The sequence below is a fragment of the Telopea speciosissima genome, chromosome 5 (assembly GCF_018873765.1).
Source record: "Telopea speciosissima isolate NSW1024214 ecotype Mountain lineage chromosome 5, Tspe_v1, whole genome shotgun sequence".
NCBI lineage: Eukaryota > Viridiplantae > Streptophyta > Magnoliopsida > Proteales > Proteaceae > Telopea > Telopea speciosissima.
In genome coordinates this window covers 19,901,900-19,923,780 of record NC_057920.1, presented here as the reverse complement: position 1 = coordinate 19,923,780, position 21,881 = coordinate 19,901,900, and the positions used below count along the sequence as shown (strand labels likewise).

At 39.8% G+C, this 21,881-nt stretch overlaps 1 protein-coding gene across 1 annotated transcript in view; it reads left to right on the top strand.

Moving 5' to 3' along the window:
• The first annotated feature begins 233 nt into the window (after positions 1–233).
• The window catches only part of LOC122662616 (26S proteasome non-ATPase regulatory subunit 14 homolog), a 31,899-nt gene continuing 10,251 nt past the window's right edge, over positions 234–21,881 (top strand). Inside the window, exons 1-3 of the mRNA XM_043858300.1 lie at positions 234–401; positions 550–727; positions 11,613–11,694. Coding sequence (XP_043714235.1) covers positions 263–401; positions 550–727; positions 11,613–11,694 — 399 coding nt within the window. The 5' untranslated portion in view covers positions 234–262. The remainder of the gene's footprint in view (positions 402–549; positions 728–11,612; positions 11,695–21,881) is intronic.

Sequence of the window (21,881 nt, the reverse complement as noted above, 5' to 3'; positions counted from 1 at the left end):
TTTCATATCTCTTTTTCTTAATTAATTAATATTTTGTTTCCTTTACCCAAAAAAAAATAAAATTAATATTTTGTTTTTCTGATAAAAAAAACAAAAAAAAAAAAAAAAAACAAGTAAAGTAAAGGCGGCGGCGCTCATCGAGACAAATTGGCTATTCGTGGCGCTCACCGCAGGAGTGCAGGAATCGCTCGAGAAGGAAAGTTTACGTCTTTAAGATTCGCCGGAGACAGAGACAGAGGCAGAGAGTGGAGAAATCAAAAGAATGGAGAGAATACATAGGATGTTCGCGGGAGCCGGAGGAGGGCTGGGAGTGGGACACCCATCTCCGGACTCACCGCTGCTCGATTCATCGGAGCAGGTCTACATATCTTCCCTTGCCCTTCTCAAGATGCTTAAACACGGTCAGCCATCTTCCTTATACAATTAATGGCTTTTTCTCAAATCAGAATTGAACAAACAAACACCATCAATTAGGAACCCTAATCAGATTTTCTTTTTCATTTTTAAAAAAAATTGTATGTTGCCTGGATTTGTGTGGGATGAGAACAGGTAGAGCTGGGGTTCCCATGGAAGTGATGGGATTGATGCTGGGTGAGTTTGTAGATGAGTACACGGTCCGTGTTGTCGATGTTTTCGCGATGCCCCAGAGTGGTACTGGCGTCAGTGTCGAAGCCGTTGATCATGTCTTCCAGACTAACATGCTTGACATGCTCAAGCAGACTGGCAGGTGTTTATTTACCTTACTTGTTTCTTTGTACTTTCAATGTTTATGGATGGATGATTTATGTTCATTATAGTGTAGAATTATTGTTTCATGAACTTCTGAGTGTTATTAATTTTTGGTGTACTGCTTTGTTAATTGGAAAGATCACATTGCTCCTGCTGGTTAGCCAATTTTAATTTTTGATCATTTGGCAATCAACTGACATGGTATTTAAGAATGGATATACATCCGTGAGTCCATTGGCTGAATGAAATTACATTTTGTAGGTTTAGTTATCGTACTGTTCTTCCTGAGCTTAGTTTGACGAGACTGATATAAGGCTTGAGCTGGCTTGTTTGACCAATTGTAGCCTGCTTACGGATGAGATCTGTGTGAATCGCAGATAGTTTCTATGATTTTCGATGGAGAAATGAAGAGCAAAAGGAGTTAAGGACTGAACGAAGAGTAGACAGAGACTTTCATAGGTCTCTCCCACCCCCTCTTTGGGAATAGAATTCATGTACTACGCATGGGATACATTTGGAATGGAAAATGTTCTTACAAAACTGTCTTTGAAAGTTTCTGATGCAATAGTATCTTTAGGCTCAATTTTGTATGTTTTGCATTTAATTTCTTGGATGAGCTAGCAGATTAGATTCCCATCGAAGGAACTAATTCCTGTATCTTAATAGAAATCAAATTCCACAATTTTAGGTGGATATCTTGATTCCTATCAAATGTGGCAATAGAAGCATTAAGGTAGATGGTACAATTCCTATGATGGATAAATAAGTCTACCTTATCCATTATAGATCACCATTATTCTTGGCTTTTTGGACTCACACTCCATACTGTCTTACTATAATGTTAATTTACTATTTTTAGTAATATGAGGTTTACTTTTTATAGTAGTTCCTGAATTTTACTATTGGTGGTAAGTACTTATAATAAATAGATATGGTCTTTACTCAAATCAGGGCTTGGTCGTCTAAGTTTACTTTGGATTAAGTTCTTGGGTAATTGTAATATAAGTAAGTCGGTTTCCTTCTCTCCAAGTTTGATTAGCATAAGTTACCCGGACTATTGTTATGAAGGAAAATCCAATTAGAAATCTTCTTAGTGTGTATTTTGGGTTTGCCTAGGTATTGAAATAAGGCATCCTATTTTTGAAGCAGAAATATGCATGTGATCAGGATTTTAAACTCAGCTTATGGTTCGGTTTTGTTTCTGGTTCAGAGAACAGTTCTCTAATTTTTTTTTGATGCCCGGGGGGGGGGGGGAAGGTGGATGAACAGTTCCCTACCGTTGGGGTTTAATAGTCAAACACTGCCGCTATTTATGGAGAGTAATCCCTCATCTCTTATTCCTTTTTCTCCTTAATTTTCTGCAAGACACCGCTCCCTCTGATGGATTCAATCTAATGTCGTGATAGATTTCAGAATCCTACCTGCAACAGAATTGGATGACTCATAACCAGCAGATTAAACACCACATATAACCCCCAATCTAAGGGTCAGATTATCCCCAAATTCAGACCAGTTGTAGGTAACTAGCAGTTCTTCAATCCCTCAAAGTAGGATGAAGATCCAACGGATGGATTCCAAGTCAATTATCAATGAAAATAGAAAGGAAATTTTAGAATCAGAAAATTATCTATGGGTTGTTCAACGAATGGATTCGAAATTTTAGTCAATTCTCTCCCTATTCACATTATTGCTTGCATGGATATCCCACGTACTGTTGTGCAGCGGTTTTACACTTTGTGTGCCAATTTTCTCTGGAGGGAATCGGAGTTTGGAAATAAAAGGCACTGGGCTAGCTGGAGTAAAGTGTGCAGACCTGTAGAGGAGGGGGGCCTGGGGATCAGATCTCTAATGGAGGTGAGTGTAGCCATGAGACTTAAAGGGCTTTGGAGGGCGCTTACTGAGTCATCCATGTGGACTAGATTCTTTAAGGCTAAGTACTTGAAAGGGGATCACATTGTTTTTGGGCAGTACCCTGCATCAGGCACTAAAACTTGGAGGATGGCTTTGGCTCTAAAGGATCACTTATTGGAAAACTCGGTCTGGTTAGTCGGGCAAGGAAATGTGAATTTCTGGTTGGACAACTGGAGTGGTGAGGGTCCGCTAATAGACTATGTGGATGGGGCAATACATGTCAACACTGAGCTGCGAATTAAGGACGTCTTGCAGGATAGGGGGCAATGGAATGAGGATGTTATTCTTTGAATTGATAGTAACAGGGTGCTGGAAAGGGTTGTCAATAGCAATATACGTCTGTCAGTAAGAGAGGATTAGTCTGGACCCCAGCAGAAGATGGGATTTTTACTCTAAAATCGGCGTGGGCCTCGATTTGAGTGAGGGACGATCCTGTGCAGCTTGTGCGGTGGATCTGGAATGGTTCGGTTCCCACAAAAATTGGTTTTTTTTCTTGGCAGGTGCTGGTGGGAAGTATTGCAACGGATGACTCAGTAATGCGAATGGGGGTACCCATGGCATCGAAATGTGTATGCTGTCAGTATCCCAGGTAGGAAACAGTCGATCATGTGCTGGTGTGTGGCACCGTTGCTACGAAGGTGTGGAGGTATTTTTCTAGGCTCTTGAATGTTTAGCTGATTCCAACTCAGGGAGCAAGGGCGAGAATCTGTTTTTGGCATTCTTGCGGTTCCTTTACTAGGGTGGTGGGATTTGTTATAGGGGTGATGCCGTCCTTTATTATTTCGGAATTATGGAAGCAACGAAATAATAGAAGGCATGGGAATGGGGGGCGGTCTTCTAATATGATCATTGCAAGGATTTGTAAATGGATGCAGGAAATTCAATTGCCCAGTTTCCCTACAAGGGACACCAATGTTAGAGAAGACCTAGCAGTTCAAGTCCTTAGAGTTCGGGCTCCCAGACCGAAGCTCAGGGTTCCTTGTCTGGTGTACTGGTGCCCTCCTATCAGAGGGGTGAAACTGAATGTGGATGGAGCCAGTAAAGGCAACCCAGGACCGGGTGGGGGAGGGGGTATTATTCGCAATCATGAGGGACGTATGGTGGTAGCATTCTCAAAATTTTATGGCAATTGTACCAACATTGAAGCGGAAATGAGGGCGATGTTAGATGGTCTGCGCCATTGTGAAAGATTGGGAATGGTGGGTTTCCAGGTGTGCTCAGATTCAATGACTGTAGTGCAGTTCATCACGGCGAAAAGATGCAATATATGGAAATGCTGGTACTGGTTTGAGGAGGTGATCCGACTAGTTGAGACTCTTCAAGCCCAAGTCATTTTCTCTTTCAGGGAAAGTAATCGAGTAGCTGATGGCTTGGCTAACATGGCTTGCGTTGCAAAAACCCAGGGTGTTTTTGCAACACAGGAGGAGTTACCCCCTAATCTGATTGGTTTTATTAGAGAAGACGAAGCAGGTTTGCCTGTGTTTCGATTCTAGTGAATTTGTAAGGGAGGGTAGGGTACGGTTAATCCGCGAGTTGTTTTTTCAAAGTTTCTTGTAACCTTGGGTTTGGGGTAAGGCGGGTTATGTCCCCCCCTTGTAATCGATTTTGAAATTCTAATAAAATTCGCAGGGGCCAGCCCGGGTCCCAGATAATATTCGGGGTAAAAAAAAAAAAAAAAGAAGAAGAAGAAACAACTGTAAAAAAGGGCGTACCCATTGTACGAGGCTCTCGTCCCTGCGGGGTCTGGGGAAGGTCATAATGTAGGCAGCTTTCTCTGTACTTGGTGGAGAGGGTGTTTCCTGACTCAAACACGCAACCACTAAGTCGCAATGGAGCAATATTACCGTTGTGCTGAGGTATGCCCTCTAATTAGAGATGTCAACGGATAGTCGAAAATCCGAACTCGATTCGCATTTGTATCCATTTAGAAGTATCCGTATTCGGAAAATCACAATCCGAGAACTATCCGTATCCATCTGAAAGTTAATTGGATACGAATTCGGATATGCCAATTTCTGATCGGATATTTTGATCTGTTTAACTTATATATAATATATTATAATTTATATACACTGCCGTATTGATTGTCGATTGATACATATTATATAATATATTATTAAATCATACATCATGATGATCGACATTTGACAGTAATTCCCGCAATGTTACCGCACCACGACACCACGTCATCTTCAATGCACTTTTTTAATTTAAAATTATTCCGACAACCCGACTCCTAGTCCTTAGTGTAAAAATGACCCCATTACAGCCTGTATTTGGAGGAGGATTCTGATTCCTCTCGTCTTCTTTGGTTTTCTTTGTTGTTTTTATTTTTTTTCCCTATTTGTTGCTCCCTTCTCTTCTTCAGCCATGGCGGTATGTTCGTTGCTCCCTTTTCTTCTTCAGTAATGGCCATTGCAGATGTTGAGTTTCGAATCTTCCGATGCTTCGTCTTTAGCCTCCTTGCGGGATTCGTTGAACAACCCATAGAGTCATTGACACGTTCTCAGGGTTTTTCTTACTTTCGGCGTTCCTTCTTCTCTTACCATCTGCAAGGGTTTCTGGGTGTGGATTCTGAAGCTCCGTTACTGCTGCCCTGCAATGACAGCTTCCAGTGGTGTTGTAGCTTCGTTTGCAGGTGTGAAGTTGGAGTTCCTCATTTTCAAGGCATCCTCAAGGGCTTCAAGCTCTCAGATCGGGCTATTCTCCAAGCCCACTGGGAACAGAAGACGGAATGTTGAGAGGGGTTTCTATTAGGAGTGACGCTGTGGCTTGATAAGCGATCTGATCAGATAATATCTCGATAACCGATTACAAAACGAATTTGAATTTGATCCCAATTTTTGTTTATTCGACTGATAGTTAACCCAATTCGGATAGTGTATTGGCTAAACGAATTCAAATTCAGATATTACCGTACCGAATTCGATCCGTTTACATCCCTACCTCTAATAGAAACAATTGTATATCTCCAAAACCACATGGCAGATTGACACAAGAACATGAATGTCACTCCATGAACTGAACAACATATATAAAAATCAGTTCATTCCAATGGCTATATGCTCCAAATCAGCAATACACAGAAATAGCAACTTGGATCAAAAGTAGTAACTAGCTTGAACAACCAATCCACAAGTTAGATCATTTCAATGGAAGGTCATGTCTGTTGGAACAATTCTTCCAAAAACTCATCATGATCTGATGGCTGGATCTATATCCTTTTGCTCCGTATCATACGGGTCGATAGTTGTATCTGTATGCAACACTGGAGCCAATGACATTGATGAAGAAGCAAGCTTGAGCGGAGCCAGTTGCTTAACCAGTCCCAGCTCCTTAGTCAGCAGCATATGCGGTAGTGGTAGGAGCACATCCAGCTCGTACTCACCAGTCTATACAACTTCTCACCAGATCGCCTACTGTCTCTCACAACACCTGCTTCTCATTGAACATTGCAGCAGGAACATAACTTCAGTAGCAAAAATTGTGGGTTCTATTCTGCTGCCCCTTCTCTTATGAATAGAATTAGATCCTATTACTAAATAGAAGTCTCCAAATAGAAACTAATATGTAGTGAAATAACATCCTATTACTAAAAAAGTAGTAATAAAAATAGAAACATATAAACAAAGAGATCTATTTATTGTCCCAATGCTAGGCAATAAAAGGGTCTTTAATGCTGGCTGTCTCGATGGGTGTTTCTTCTTCTCTGGTGCCTTATTCGATCTACATCATCCTTTGTCCCACTATGACTGTTTATGGGGAGTATTCCCTTGAAGCATAGTTCAAAAACTTGTTTCGTTTCGGTGTTTCAGTTAGATCGAGATGAGCGGAATATTGAAAAGTCAGCGAAATTTTGCCGAAATAGTGTATTTTTCCCCATGAGTTTCTTTTTTTTTGGTAAGATTTCCCCATGAGTTTCGCTTGGTCATTTCTGGGGGTAAATGACCAAAATTTTGACAAAACAATGCATTTTTTAGACCGAAATGAGAGAAATGACCAAAATGACCAGAATTCGGATATTTCAGTTGAAACACTGCCAGTCTCATATTTCGTGTAGAGTTTCGTTTCAGTGCTTTTGAAACTACCGAAAAATTCAAAATTTCCTCGAGTTTTCGAACTAAACCTTGGACTGGTTAAAGCATTAAATTCCCTTCATGTTTCAATGTTGTCCTTTGATTACTTATATAATCTCTCTTCAAGTTTGCTAATGACTCAATGTGCTAATCAGTATAAGAGGTTAAAAATTTCATAAAAGCTCACTACTTTATTTTGTAAGGGGGTGGACAAAGAATTTGGGATAGCCAATAATTGGAATGAGAATTGTCTTTGTGGAACGGAGGAAGTACTCTAGATTAGTTACCTTCTTCTTTGTTAAGTTCTTATTTCGTTTTGCACCTCATTGTGTTTGGCTTGCTACTTGTGTGAAAATTCGTTGCTGTCTTGCAATGGTTTCATAGAACCATTCTTAAAGTATATCTGGATTTGCTAATTGTGCAAAAAAATTACATGTTATGTTAGATAGATAGATATGCAAGTCTAATGGGGGTAGAAAATTTTAGAGGCCCAAAGATCCCCTACTCACATGTCAAGTATCAGCTCAATTCTATGCAAGTCTAACGGGGGCTGAAATTTTTAGAGGAGGCCCAAAGATCCCCTACTCTTACACACTCTTTCTCTCTCTGGAATCAAATGCGCAGTCCTCCTTAAGTCAGGCACGGGCTGCCTGAGGTTACAGAATTGCCTGCTAGAGTGGCCAGAGACATTGAAGATGCCGGCCATCATAGAATCACTCATTCATTCTATTGGAGGGGCAGCAGATACAATCCATTTGAAGGGGAGCAGAGCAACAGGCAAAGCAGTGAAATTTCAAGCAGTCTGATGCAGGTCAGCTTTGCATCTTCTATTGTTGGAAGTTCCTATCAGCCATCTCAGCAATACCCTACATTAATTAGAAGGTTCCTATTATGAAAACTATGGGATCTGCTATGGGGATACACTTTCCTAATTCGAACGGGATTTTAATGGAAACCTTGGTTCACATAGTTTCCTAATTAAAGTGGTTCTTATTATGGAAGCATTGAAGCATTGAATCTTCTATAGAATTATTTCCTATTGGATGACGATCCATACATGGAAGATTTGAATCTGAAATTTCCAACAGTGTGTCAAACTTGCCGATCGGGGAATTTCTATTTAAGAGAAGATTGGATTCTTATTTTCTGATTGAGAGTATATTGGCTGATTGAAGAGAAGTTTGGATTTTATTTTTTGATTGAGAGTATGTTGGACTGATTGAAGAGAAGATTGGATTCTTATTTTCTGATTGAGAGTATATTGGGCTAATTGAAGATTGGATTCTTATTTTTCTTTTCTTCCTTACATGTACTCAGCTCTTAGCCTATATGTAATCCTCCATGAATGGAGGAAGGTAGTGAAGGTTGAATAAAATAAAGACATTAGTCTTGGATCTCAAGAAGAGTATCCCCCCCTGCAACTGTTAGTGCTTGTTCGATTGATCAACTCCATGACAAATTAAAGCATTCTCGATTCTCCCGATCCGCAGCTTCCACTAGGCTGCTCCAGGCAAGGTTTAAAGTATCGGTATCGGGTATTGTATCGGTTGGGTGATTTTAAGAGACGTATCGTATCGTATTGTATTGTTTCGGAGATTCGTATCAAACAATACAGTTACGCATAAAAATGATCAAAATACACATGGAAATACACTTTTGGAACAAAAAACAATATAAATAAGCAATATATAATAAGTGCCATGCATAAAACCTAAAATGGGGAATAATGTATAACCAAACAAGTACATTAAATTGAAATTGTTCTAAGAGATGAGGTTTCTTACATGTTGTAATCGTCTATAGCCATAAAGAGTATTGGATGATGCAAAGAATGATGTTGTAGCACTCTTTGATTCGTTTTTTTAGTTTAAAAGTGTGAAAAACCAAGATTAAATGCAAGATTTTAGACTCTTGGTTGAGAGTTTTCCTTCATTTTTTTGTTAGATTAGGAGTTGTATTGAGTCTGTGAGTGAAAATGGCTTTTTTATGGAATGTATCGATGGTATCGGTATGTATCGGTGCGTATCGGTATGTATCGGTAATGTATCGGTGTGTATCAAGCCGTATCGATAGATACATATCGATACGTATTAAACCACCCACAGGACCCTTTACTGGACGTATCGATACCCGTATCGGTCGTATCGTATCGTATTTGCCCATATCGGTTGATATATTTTGATACAATTCGAGACAGTTCATTTTTTTTTAAAGGGAGACGTATCAGTATGTATCGTATCGGTATCGGTCAGTATTGTATCGTATCGGTCGATACTTTAAACTATGGCTCCAGGTGGTATCAGAGCTTTTGGAGGAGAACGAGAGACGGAAATGGCACTAAGGTGACAAGGAGGTCATACCGTCCATGTTGAGGATATCAATACAAGAGACGAACTTTTGCGCGTTCAGCAAGAACTTCAAGAAGAACTTGCTGAACTTCGCCTCGAGAATGAATGTTTGAGGAAAGCTTCGCAACGTCCGTTCCGAATGAGTAGACATCCGCTGCTTACTCTTCGTCTTCAAAGGGTAAAAAATCTATTCGAATAAGGAGTACTCATCGACACAGCTATCCCAATTGGACTCTACCAATATGGGATATGAGCTTCAAAGACAATGAACCGGAAATTACTAGTTCGGCTTCACAAGTCGACAACAATGGTGATCGGTTTGTCACCCAGGTTGACTTGAGTAAACCCCCAATTTTCGACGAGTACCAAGATGAGTACGACGATGAACATGGAGTTTTCGAAAGTCTTGACCCAGATTTCGTTTCAAAAGCACAACAATATTTCTACCCACATCAAAATGATGTCACAACCCATGATTCCCTCTCATTCAAGTGGTTCGACATTATCAGTAAGTATGATGATCCGTACTTGGCATTTATCAATTTTACGTCTCTATCTTAATTTGTTCGAAATATGAGCGTCAACAACAATCCATATTTGAACACATCATTCATTCGAGCCGTGAGTACCTCATTTGATATGTTTGTTGAATCTGAAATTGATAGGAAAATATTGTTTTATTTAATAGGAGACAACAACAATAAATTTGCTTGGTTCCCATTCGACCTCGGTGGCCGACGACCACCATTGATCGGCCAAGAGTTCGAGGACGAACTCTTTTTCAACCTGAAGGGAATGATGCAGGCCAGCTTTGCAAATTCTACTGTTGGAAGTTCCTATCAGCCATCTCAGCAATACCCTACATTAATTGGAAGGTTCCTATTATGGAAAGTATGGGATCTGCTATGGAGATACACTTTCCTAATTCGAACGGGATTTTAATGGAAACCTTGGTTCACTTAGTTTCCTAATTAAAGCGGTTCTTATTATGGAAGCATTGAAGCATTGAATCTTCTATAGAATTATTTCCTACTGGATGACGATCTATACATGGAAGATTTGAATCTGAAATTTCCAATAGTGTGTCAAACTTGCCGATCGGGGAATCTCTATTTAAGAGAAGATTGGATTTTTATTTTTTGATTAAGAGTATATTGGGCTGATTGAAGAGAAGATTAGGTTTTTATTTTCTTATTGAGAGTATATTGGACTGATTGAAGAGAAGATTGGATTCTTATTTTCTGATTGAGAGTATATTGGGCTGATTGAATATTGGATTCTTATTTTTCTTTTCTTCCTTACATGTACTCAGCTCTAAGCCTATATGTAATCCTCCATGAATGGAGGAAGGTAGTGAAGGTTGAATAAAATTAAGACATTAGTCTTGGATCTCAAGAAGAGTATCCCCCCTGCAACTGTTAGTGCTTGTTCGATTGATCAACTCCATAACGAATTAAAGCGTTCTCGATTCTCCCGATCTGCAGCTTCCACTAGGCTGCTCCACTGTCTCCCTCTAGAGTGGCCGAAGGCATTGAGGTTGCGATTGATGCGGAGTTTCAAGCTGTTGCCTCTTTGAAGGTCTTGACGGCGTTGACGAGGCCCTTGCCGGCACCGGGGATAGCTTCAGTGAGATAGCCACAGCGGTGTAGTAGTTACGGTTCCACCTCCTCTTTCTCAGAGTTGGGCTTGTCAAACCTCCAATCTCGCACCCAAACACGCTCTCACTCGCCTCTGCGTAAGCATTTCCCTGTAGCTTTGAGAGGTGTTGTAGGTGGATTAGTGATGGAGGAAAAGAGCAGAATAAAAAGAGTCATAAAAGAGAATATAACCTACCTTTGTCGAACTTTTGAATCTCCACTTTTTTGGTTGATTAACAGGAGCGAAGGGGCTACAGCGTGGCCACCTCCTGGCCTACCTGGCTCTGATGCTGAGTGCCTTGAAATTCTTGGACAGCAGGTTCTTGCGCTTGAGGTTGGTGAAGAACCTAGAGAATCTGTAGTGTCTCCTGCTATTTCTCTCAGCTAAGACCACCGAGGCTCGTGAGGAGTCTCGTGGTTGGTGTCTCCTACAATCCCTCATCTCACCACCTCTCTCTCCTATCCCTTATCCCTCGCACTTGCTCTCTCTCTCTCTCTCTCCATAGAATTTTCACCCAACCAAACAAAAATGGGGTAGGATGCTACAGTGATTCTCCTTTTCTTTCCTTGTCCTGTTATTCCACAACACCATGTGGGATCCACTCCTAACTATCCCTCTCCATACTCCCCTGCAAACCAACGGGACCTATATAATGAATTGAAATAAATTCATTGAAAGAGATAGCATGTGAAATAAATGTCAAAAGAGGGTACAGATAGAAAGGACCATGTGAACAAGGTGCTCTAACCCTGTATACATCAATGTCTTCTTACTGCTTTGTTGGCGATTGAGTTTTGCTTTTTATTTGAAACTTGTGTGGACTGTGGATATGATTAAAAAACCGAGTCCTATGTTGTTTCTAGTTCTGGCTTGTGGCTGTCTTTGCTAATATTGTGGTCTGGTATTGCAGACCAGAAATGGTGGTAGGATGGTATCATTCACACCCAGGATTTGGCTGTTGGCTTTCTGGTGTGGATATTAACACACAGCAGGTTGGATGTTTCTGACTTATCATGTTTTCTGTTCTATAATGTACTACTGTATTTCTTACCTTTCTCTAAAAGTAAGTGAGCCAAATTGGTCTTTTCTCTTTTTTTTTTATGTTAATTTTCTACTTATAATATGCGTTTATTCATTTTAACTCGCTGTTGGGGGCAGCTTTGGTTCTATGTTTTCTTAAATCATTTTCTCTTCCATTAGCAAATTCAATAGCCTTTAATGATTTATTGATCTTGATGTAAGATAGATTTTGGTGCCAACAGGGGAGCGCCCTAAATTTGAAGTAAGGAAATTTAAGGTTTAGGTTCAAATAATGCATGTAAAACAAGAATTTTTTCTCTGTGTTTTTTTCCATTAATATTTTTGGTTGAGGATGTTCAAATAATGAAGAAGTGATTTGGGCAATGAGGGTATTTATTTGGGAACATTTTAGGTATGGCTTTTTGTTAGTGGGTATGGATTTGGCAAATTATTAAAGGAAAAGAAAGAAAAGAAGAAGATATTGTACTCCGATGGGAACAATCACTGGACTGCAGAAAAAAGAAAAAGAAAAAGAAAAAGGTGCATTTTTTTTTTGTAAGACGAAAAAAAATATATATGGGCAAAAACACAAATATGCGGTCAGGAATCCTGCATGTTATGGACCCTACTAATAAAATATATGTGGTCTGGCTTAGCTTCCAGACAAAGGAATGGTACTCTTGTCATCTTCAATTGAGATAAAATATGTGTAACCAAAACACAAATATGCGGGGGACATCTCAGGCTTTGAGTAATGGTTTTTTTACTTTGGTCAGTCCACAATCAATCAACTCCAGGGAAGCAATTCATATTTGGGTTTAGGTTTCTATTTTGTCGAGTTTTGAGTCATTATATGGCCTATACTGCGATTTTCGGGTTATTTTGGGAGGTTAAAACTCCTCTTGGATGATTTTGATAATAGGGTTTCTTTTATTTTTCTCTCCAGTTTAGATGAAGATTTTACAATTTCAAACTACTTAAGAGAGTTATGCGTCTTTGATAGGATTTCTAATCGTGGTAATGAGGAACTTCACTGAGTTTCTATTAAAATTTTCTCTTTTCTTCATGGAAGGTGATAAAGTTGAATTTGGACTCAACTAGTGATTTTTTGTCTTAGGTTCAAAATAAGAAGTGAGTCTTAGAATTGTTTTGTCAAAAGATGATTGAGTGTGGTTTCTTTGTAAACTAGTTTTCTTGTTTTTAACTAAATCTAATAAGGGAAAAAGCGAGGGGAGATTACTAAATGGTGTGTTGTGACCCATAGTTATCAAGGCGTCGCCATGGCGTCCAGGCGGTTCTACAGTGGCTAGGTGATTGGACGCTTTATTGTACAACACAAAGGTGAGCGCCTTAGACACCAAGGCGTCGCCTTAAGCGCCTTGGGACGCCATTTCTTCTGGGCGGTCGCCTTAGGCCCATTTTTTGGTTTACTTTTGTTTTAAAATTTTTTTGAGCAAATTACTCAGACATCCCCTGACCTTTCTGACAATTCAGGGAACCTACCCTGCCCTTCTGACAACTACTCAGACCTCCCTTACTTTTTGAATTGAGCTTCACTTAGCACCAGTCCGTTAACGGTGTTAATAATTAACCTGATGTGACCATAATGCCCTTACTTAAAATGGACTACACAACAAACCTTTTCCCTTTCTTCTTCTTCCTCCTCTTCTTCTTCTTTCTTTTTCCTCCTGCAAATCTTGAACCCAGATGAGATGCAACAACACTCTTCTCTCCAAAACCCACCTCCTCTTCCTTCTCGTTTCGCTTCCACAGCTTCAGATGCAACAACACTCTTCTCTCCAAAACCCTAGTGGCCGAACCAGAACCAGTCCTCATAGCCATCAAAACCTTTGCACCTGCAACAATTGCTAACCTTGGCTTCCCCGTCGATGGAGTAGGCGATTTCGTTTCTTTATGATTCGATCCAGATGTTCGTCTAGGTGAGATTTCAATATCTTCAATTAATGGCGTAGGAAATAGTTCCTCAAGGCTCAACAAAGTGGTTCTCAAATTATCTCATTAATTCGCCGTTGAAAACCTTATCTGCATTCCCAAACCTAAGAAGTTGCATTGCTAGTCCGTTAAAGTTTTTACTCCTTCCAGATTCAGCAGAGGTTCTCAAATTATCAATTTCTCTTTTCTAGTAATCAAGTTCTCAGTATTGGAGTTCTATAATCTTCCATGCTTAGACCTTAGTTCTAACCCCTGCAATTATGGGAATCTGTTGAAATCATAGAAATTCGAATCAGGAAGAAGGAAAAGTTGGAAATTTTTATTTAATAAAATTGGGGATTTTGCAACTATGGGAATTTGTTGAAATCCTAGAAATTGAAATCAGGAAGAAGCAAAAAGTTGGGGATTTTGATAACAGAGAGAAATTTCTTTGATTTTCTTCAATTTTAGCGATTCAAAGAAGGAAACAATGTCAAAACTAAAGATGAAAAGTTAAACCATGGTGATTCAGAAAAGGGTTGCAGAAATCTTTCAGAACGGTATGGGATGATTCATCCAATTCGATTCCCATTCTCTGATGGCCTCCAAGGGCCTGACCCGTTTGGAATGTCTTGTTGCAAATTTTGCAGCGATAAGGCGACTCGATCGGGGTTGCAGAGGGGTGGGAGCAGGTGGGTTTGCAGGCGGAGACGGCACTGCCTTGGTTCCAGACAGGGGTAATACCACCTGCAGGGACATACAGTTACTGGGCAGATCTGTACACGTTGTTCGTGATGGAGAAGGCGCTGATGGGTTTCGCAGAGCACAGGAGATTCTAGGACTGGGCGAAGCCAGGGTCGATGGGGAAGCAATACTTCCTTGGGTTTGAGAAGTATCTAAGCGGGTCTGGTGAACCGGCATACCCAGGGGTCCGTTTTCAACCCGTTGGGGTTGGGGACGAAGGATGAGAAGGCGATGAAGGAGTTGAAATTGAAGGAGGTGAAGAGGAAGAATAAGTTTGCAGGAGGAGAGTGGGGATTGCAACCTGCGTGGATGGGGTTGCAGAGGGGTGGGAGCAAGTGGGTTTGCAGGAGGAGGAAGAAGAAGAAGAAGAGGAAGAATAGGAAGAAGAAGAAAAAAGGGCAAGAGTGTAAGGGGCAATAGGGTAACTTCTAGTAGGTAAAAAAGTTATAATTTACAGGTTTTCTAGTTTTTTCTAATTTATCCGTTACCTATAGTTAAAAAACTAACGGATTGGGGCTAAGTGAAGCCCAGTTTGAAAAGCAGGGGAGGTCTGAGTAGTTGTCAGAAGGGCAGTGGAGGTTCATTGAATTGTCAAAAAGGTCAGGGGAGGTCTAAGTAATTTGCTCAATTTTTTTTTATGTATTTATAAGTTATTCTAGTTGGAAATATTTCATTGGTTGTACATTTTTAGTTCCATGCTCTGAGAAGCATGGAATCATATGTTAAACTTAAAATAAAAAAATAATCGATTCACCTTTGCCGGCTTCACGACATACCAAAATCAAAAGAAAAAAAAGCCGAAAGAGAAAAGAAGCAGCAGCGACTTGAGACCTCAGTCCTTCAAGGCTTCCCTCTCAGTCCTCATCGGCCACCGGCATCTGGCGAGACGACGACTTGCAGCGACTCCGTCAGAGACTCAGAGCTCAGCTGCTCAGACAGTCACTCAGTTCTCAGTTAGACTTCACTCCTTCGACTCCTTCCCAAGTTCTCAGTCCTCCCTCGCATTCCCCATCCTCCACCGGCGTCCGGCGAGGCTAACTGTACTGCTGTAGTCTATAAGTATCGTGTTTTTTTTCCCCGTTTCCTTCTAAAATCTAAACCCCTTTCCCTTTCTAAGTTCTAACCTCTCCTCTCCACCGATACCCCCATCTCCAGCATCCACCCCCACCGGCGAGAGAAGCAACCTCCGGTCCTCCACCTGCGTCCAGCGACATCTCCAGTCTGTAAGTATCGTGTTTTTTTACCCTTCTAAACAAGTTTTAATTTTCTAAACCCCTTTTTAACGGTCTTATCTCTCTAGTCTCACTCTCCACTCTCCACCGACATCTCAATCTCTAGAGTCCAGCCTCCACCCCCACCGGTTTTCGGTGACATCTCCTGCCTCCACCGGTAAGTATTATACTGTTGTGCACTTATGCCTTCTTTTTTTTTTTTCTTCTTCTAATATCCAAAGTCCAAACCCTTTTTTTCTAACCACATCTTTCTATTTCTTCCTTTTGCAGCAGAAACCAGCTGTCTTCCTTTACTCCGGCGACATATTCTAGCTAGCACTGCAGTAAGTGTTTTGATTTTTTTTTTGGTTTCAGTTCTTCTAGTACTACCTTTCTAAGTTTCTTCCGGTTATCTCTGTGTTTTCTTCTTTTTCTTTTGCAAGTTCAATAGTCTTGCCTTTCTTTGGGAATGGAGTGAAACCTTTCTTCAATTCGTACTCCCTTTGTTCCTGTTTTAATCCTTTAGAGTACTGTTGTTTATGATTGTATTGTTCATACTTCATAGATCTGCTGCAATGGGGTTGGAAGATGGAACATAGTTGTTTATGTTTATGATTGTATTGTTCATAAAAAATCTATTTTGTTTTCGGATGGTTGGATAGAATTTCTAGTCCTTGTCTATGCTTTTAAATGATCTGAAACACTTTGCTTTTTATTCTTCCACTGTACCTATATTATCCTTTCCGTTAAATTTTTTTAATTATTCATTATCTTCACCCCCTCTCCCACTGCCTCTCACTTGTTTATTTAAATGTAGATTCTTCTTGATTTTGATTTCCCCATTTTTACGTTATACCCTTTTGGGTTTGTTTTTTGGACCATAGTGGCTTCATGATTGCACATTTTTAGACACATTGGCAATATATTGCAACTTGAAGCTGTACCAACACTTCTCCAACCATGCTCTAGGATGTCATATTTTTTAATTAAACCTTTTGCATAAAAAAGGTGCATATTGTTTGTGCTGTTGTAGTACTTCTAGTCTTTTAGTTTGATATTTTTAATTTTTTTTTCTATTTTCTGTCATTGTAGACAACTAGACATCAGACAAAGAGAGTACAATGGCCAATGTTGATGGTAGTAGTGGGGCTGAAAATATAAGTACAGCGGGGTCAGGGATTGATTCATTCAAGGATCCAAAAAGGAAGGCTAAGTTTAATGATCCTGGGTGGAAGTATGGATACTGGCCTAATTTAGAAGACAAGAATTGTGCCAAGTGTATCCTTTAAGGGGTGGACACCAAGGGAGGACTAAAAAGATTGAAGCAACACTTGATTGGTGGTTATGGAGATGTAGCCAAGTGTACAAAGACAACTGCAGCAATTGTTACAGAGATGAGAGAAGCAATTTTGAAAAACAAGAAGAGGAGGATGGAAAATTTGGATGATTTGGATGTTGATGGTGAAGCTTTACCTGTGGAAGGGGCCGAAGAAGGGCATGTGGAGTCAGATTTTGGGGGGGGGGGGGCGGGGGGTTCAAGCCTTATCCCAAGCTCTGGAACAACTTAAAAAAAAAAAATAAAGTTGTCATTCAGACCATAGTCAAACAACAAGTAAGGGGTCCCATGGATGCTCATGTCAGGAGGCGGACTCCTGAAGAGGTTGTTGCAGAAAGGCACAGTAAAGGTCCCCAACAGACTACAATGGAGAACCGTATGAGATCAGAGGAGGAAAGAGATAAACTTTGTTCTTACTTTGCAAGGTGGGCTTATGAAAGCGGTGTTCCATTCAAATATTCAATGCCTTGAAGCTAAGGAGCTTTGAGGAGTTGGTTGAGGCAATTGGACAGTATGGGCCAGGTTTCAAGCCCCCTTCGTTTCATGATTATAGGGTTCCTCTATTGAAGTCTGAGAAGGAGAAAATTGATGAAATAAAAAAGAAACACAAAATCTCTTGGAAGAAAGGGTGCACTCTCATGTTTGATGGGTGGACAGACAAGAAAGGAAGGCACTTAATTAATTTTCTTGTCAACAGTACAGAGGGGACATTCTTTTTGGGGTCTGTGGATGCATCAAGTCAAATACAAGATGCGAAAATGTTATTTGAGCTCCTTGATAGTAAAATTGAGGAGATTGGAGAGGAGAATGTGGTTCAAGTGATCACTGATAATGCTTCCAATTATGTTGCTGCTGTAAGGTTATTAATGGAGAAAAGAAAGAAGTTATATTGGACTCCATGTGCAGCTCATTGCCTAGACCTTATGATGTAGGAGATAGGCAATATAAAAACATACAGGTCTGTGATATTGAAGGGGAGAAAAATTACTAGCTTCATCTATAGGCATATTCGCCTTCTTGAAGCTATGAGGGTACATACAAGAGGAGCAGACTTGGTGAGGGCTGGAGCAACCAGATTTGCGTCTTCATTTTTAACACTTCAGAGCTTATTGAAGCACAAGGATAGTTTGAGAAAATTATTTCTTTTTGATCACTGGAAGAGTTCTAAGTTGTTACATACAGAGGCAGGGAAGCAAATTGTTGAAATAGTTATTTCCACACCTTTCTGGAATGGTGTGCAAGATTGCTTGAGAGCATCATTGCCTCTTCTTCAAGTATTGAGGATAGTAGATGGAGATGAGAGGCCAGCATTGCCTGAAGTATATATTGCAATGGAAGAGGCAAAGAAGAACATAAAATCAAATTTTTAAGGACATAGAAAGAAAATGGAAGAAGATTATAAAAATTATTGATAGGCGTTAGACAAGTTAGATAGAGCGACCAATATATTTGGCTGCATTTCTCCTCAATCCAAGCAAGTACTTTAGTACAATTGAGAATGAATCAGATGAATCTTTAGCCAATTCCCCGATGCATAAAGCAAATGATGCCTTTAATGATATTCTTGTAAGGATGGTGCCTGATACAACCTTGCAAGACAAGATCAGTGAACAATCTGCTGCTTATACTGGAAGTAATGGAAGTTTTGCAAAGGAGATGACGATTAGACAAAGGGACAAGTTGAGTCCTATTAAGTAATTTTCTTTTTAATGTATATATATTTATAGTCGTTTGGTGGGAAAAACATGGAAGCTCTACACCTGAGCTTACAAAGCTTGCAAGGCACTTACTTGGCCTTTGTTGCTCATCTTCTGGTTGTGAGTGCAATTAGAGCATATTTGAGTTTGTGAGTAACTGAGTACTTTAGTACTAAGTTAATTTTAATTTTAAGTTTTTGTTTTTTGTGTAGTTTTATGAAAGAATGATTTAAGGAATAAAAGTGATATTTGCATATTGTTAATTGTTCTTCAGATTCACACCAAGAAGAGGAATAGGTACGAGCATCAACGTTTAAATGATCTTGTCTACATCTAGTATAACCGCCGTCTTCAAGTAAGGTTCCAAGAAAAAAAGGAACAATACAGAAATTTTAATCCACTGGTGCTTGATGATCTAGATTGGAGTAATGAGTGGATGACTGGCGTATCAGATGATGAATTAGTTCATCCTGGGGATGATCTCACTTGGAGAACTGTATCAACAGTTTTTGGAGCATCTTCATTATTTCATGGCACCAATAGAGCAAGGAGGTTTGAACCATCAACCAGTGGAGTGGTTCCAGCATTTACTTCTTATTCACGGCGCAGTAGGGGGAGGGGTGAGGAGTCTTCAAATGACGAACTGGAATTCGGGTTGGAGCAAGTGGATGTGTGTGATGATGAAAATGTTGAGGATGATTTTGGTTTACAAAGTAATGTTGTGGGCAATCAAGAGGAGGAAGAAGATGATTTGAATATACTTAATTGGGAATGAAATTTGAAGTAGTGAAGTACTTATTGAAGTATTGAACAAGTTGTATAAGAATTTGGATGGTTTTTTTTTAGATTTTTCTTCACCCTAAGTATTTGAATGTTTAAGCTTTAATGATTGCTTAATTTTGACATTTTACTATTTTAGGTTATTTTATGTTTTCTTTTATCGAGTATTGATTGACAAGGTCACATGAGTAGAAATATAGTGGATGACCTTAAGGCCTACTGTCTAAGCACTCATTTTGGCATCATAGAGGTAAGTATAATAATTTACCAACCCTTTATGCTTTATATTTAATAATTTATAATGTTGTTTCATACTTTCATATTTATATGCTATATTGCTGTGATAATATGATGAACTTAGTTTGTTAATTTGTTTTTTTGGATGAATATCTTGCATTGGTTTGACTCTTTAATATTTATTTGACAAAGAAGTAGAATTATATAATTTTTAATATGCTATTTGTGCCAAATAAAATGGTTATATAAAAAAATATAACACTAGAACGCCTTGTTCGCCAAGGTGATGCCTTACGGCCGCCCTATCGCCAAGGCCCTCAAACGCCGTGGTCGCCTTGCCGCCTTGATAACTATGTTGTGACCGGAGTTTAGTGAGTTGAAGTAGACTTGTTGCTTTTCTCCATGAAATATGAGATACAACGGATACTGTACAACAACCAGAAGAGAGTAAGGCCGAAGCCTAAAGACACCAAACTAAGGGACCATGTAGTTGGATATATTCTCTCATACATGGAATTTTCATTAGCCCCTTGTGGCGCTAACTCATCAACCAACGTAATAGTCATTTCTGTTGAGTTTATTCTCTAGGCATCAAATGAAAATTAGTGTCTCGGGACACTTGTACATCAACGAACACCTAACAAAACATGGTTTCCCTTAAGTCTTTTATGCTCTTTGCATCTACGTGATCGGCTACACTAGGAGATGACAAGGGATGTTTGTGAGCTGATGAGTCAGGTTTTGTACAGTTGGGATCAAATCACAACCCTATTGAATCTAACTTCAAAGTTGATATGCTCTTCCCTGCAATGTGAATGCCGTAAGGTGGATGTCTGATGAGGTAGTGGTTGGGGTTGAAAATTCCTTCTATAAAGTAATCTCAAAATTTTCATATAAATGATTTGTGCATGATGGGGAAGGGGAGTGTGAGGACCAAGAAGAAACAGTTTCCTCCTCCCTCCTTATAAATCCTCTTAGATCCTCTTAAAGGATTTTTTTTTAGGGGGGGGGGGGATGTCGCAGATTGACGCAAAGATCAAGTCTCAAGCCCTATACTACCTTCTCATTGTATTCTAAACATCGTCCACCTTTTGAGAGAGTTCCAGGGTTGATTTCTTATAATTCATGCCTATTAGTCTAGTGGAGGTTCCAATGTCCACTTTGTAGGATTTCAGAGGGAGAATTGAAGATTTTGATGTGGAGGTATTTTTGTAATTTTACCAATGGAATACATAAGCCAGGCGGACAGGCATGGAAGATTTGGGAAGACTAGTCAGCTTGCATATTTTTGCTTTCCCCCTAAGTTTCTCAGAAAATCTTCAAATGGGTTGGATTATTTCATCTAAGCTACAGGGTTGGGAAAAGTTGAGGAGTTGGACTAGAAAGGACTGAGCTTGATGATATAAAAAATGGGGTTTAGTTACGGATTTTAGGTTGGAACAAGATGATGACTTGTATTAAGAGGGTTGCTAAAGATGTGTTAGGGGAAGGAAAGGGTAGTCGTCAGGTCCCTAGGGAGATTTGGTGGTGGAACGATGAGGTCCAAGCAGCCATTAAGACTGAGAAAGATTGTTTTAAGACATGGCAAAGGATTACTAAAGAAACAAAGAGGTATAATGATCCCAGAAACGGATTAGTTATGGATTTTAGGTTGGAACAAGATGATGACTTGTATTAAGAGGGTTGCTAAATGTGCTAGGGGAAGCGAAAGGTAGTCGTCAGGTCCCTAGGGAGACTTGGTGGTGGAGCGATGAGGTCCAAGCAGCCATTAAGACTAAGAAAGATTGTTTTAAGACATGACAAAGGACTAAAGAAACAAAGAAGTATAATGATGCCATAAACAGAGCTTGAAAGATTGTGGGGATGACTAGGCCAAAGAAATATGAGGACCTCTATATCAACCTAAACACCAAAGAAGGGGAAAAAGCTATTTCTAAGATAGTTGAGATGAGAGAAATGAAGAGTAGAGATTTCGATCAGGTAAGGTGTATCAAGGGTGATGATGGAAGAGTGCTGGTAGGGGATGAAGACATTGTGAAGAGATGGGATGAGTATATTTGTGACCTACTAAGTGGAGAAGTTAGAGTAGAAATGACCTGGATGATTTCATTATTCAACAAGGCACCACACATAAATTTGTATGAAAGATTAGTGTGGCGGGAGTTAAAGAAGCCTTAAGAAAGATGAAAGTAGGCAAGACACCAGGCCCGGATGAGATTCCA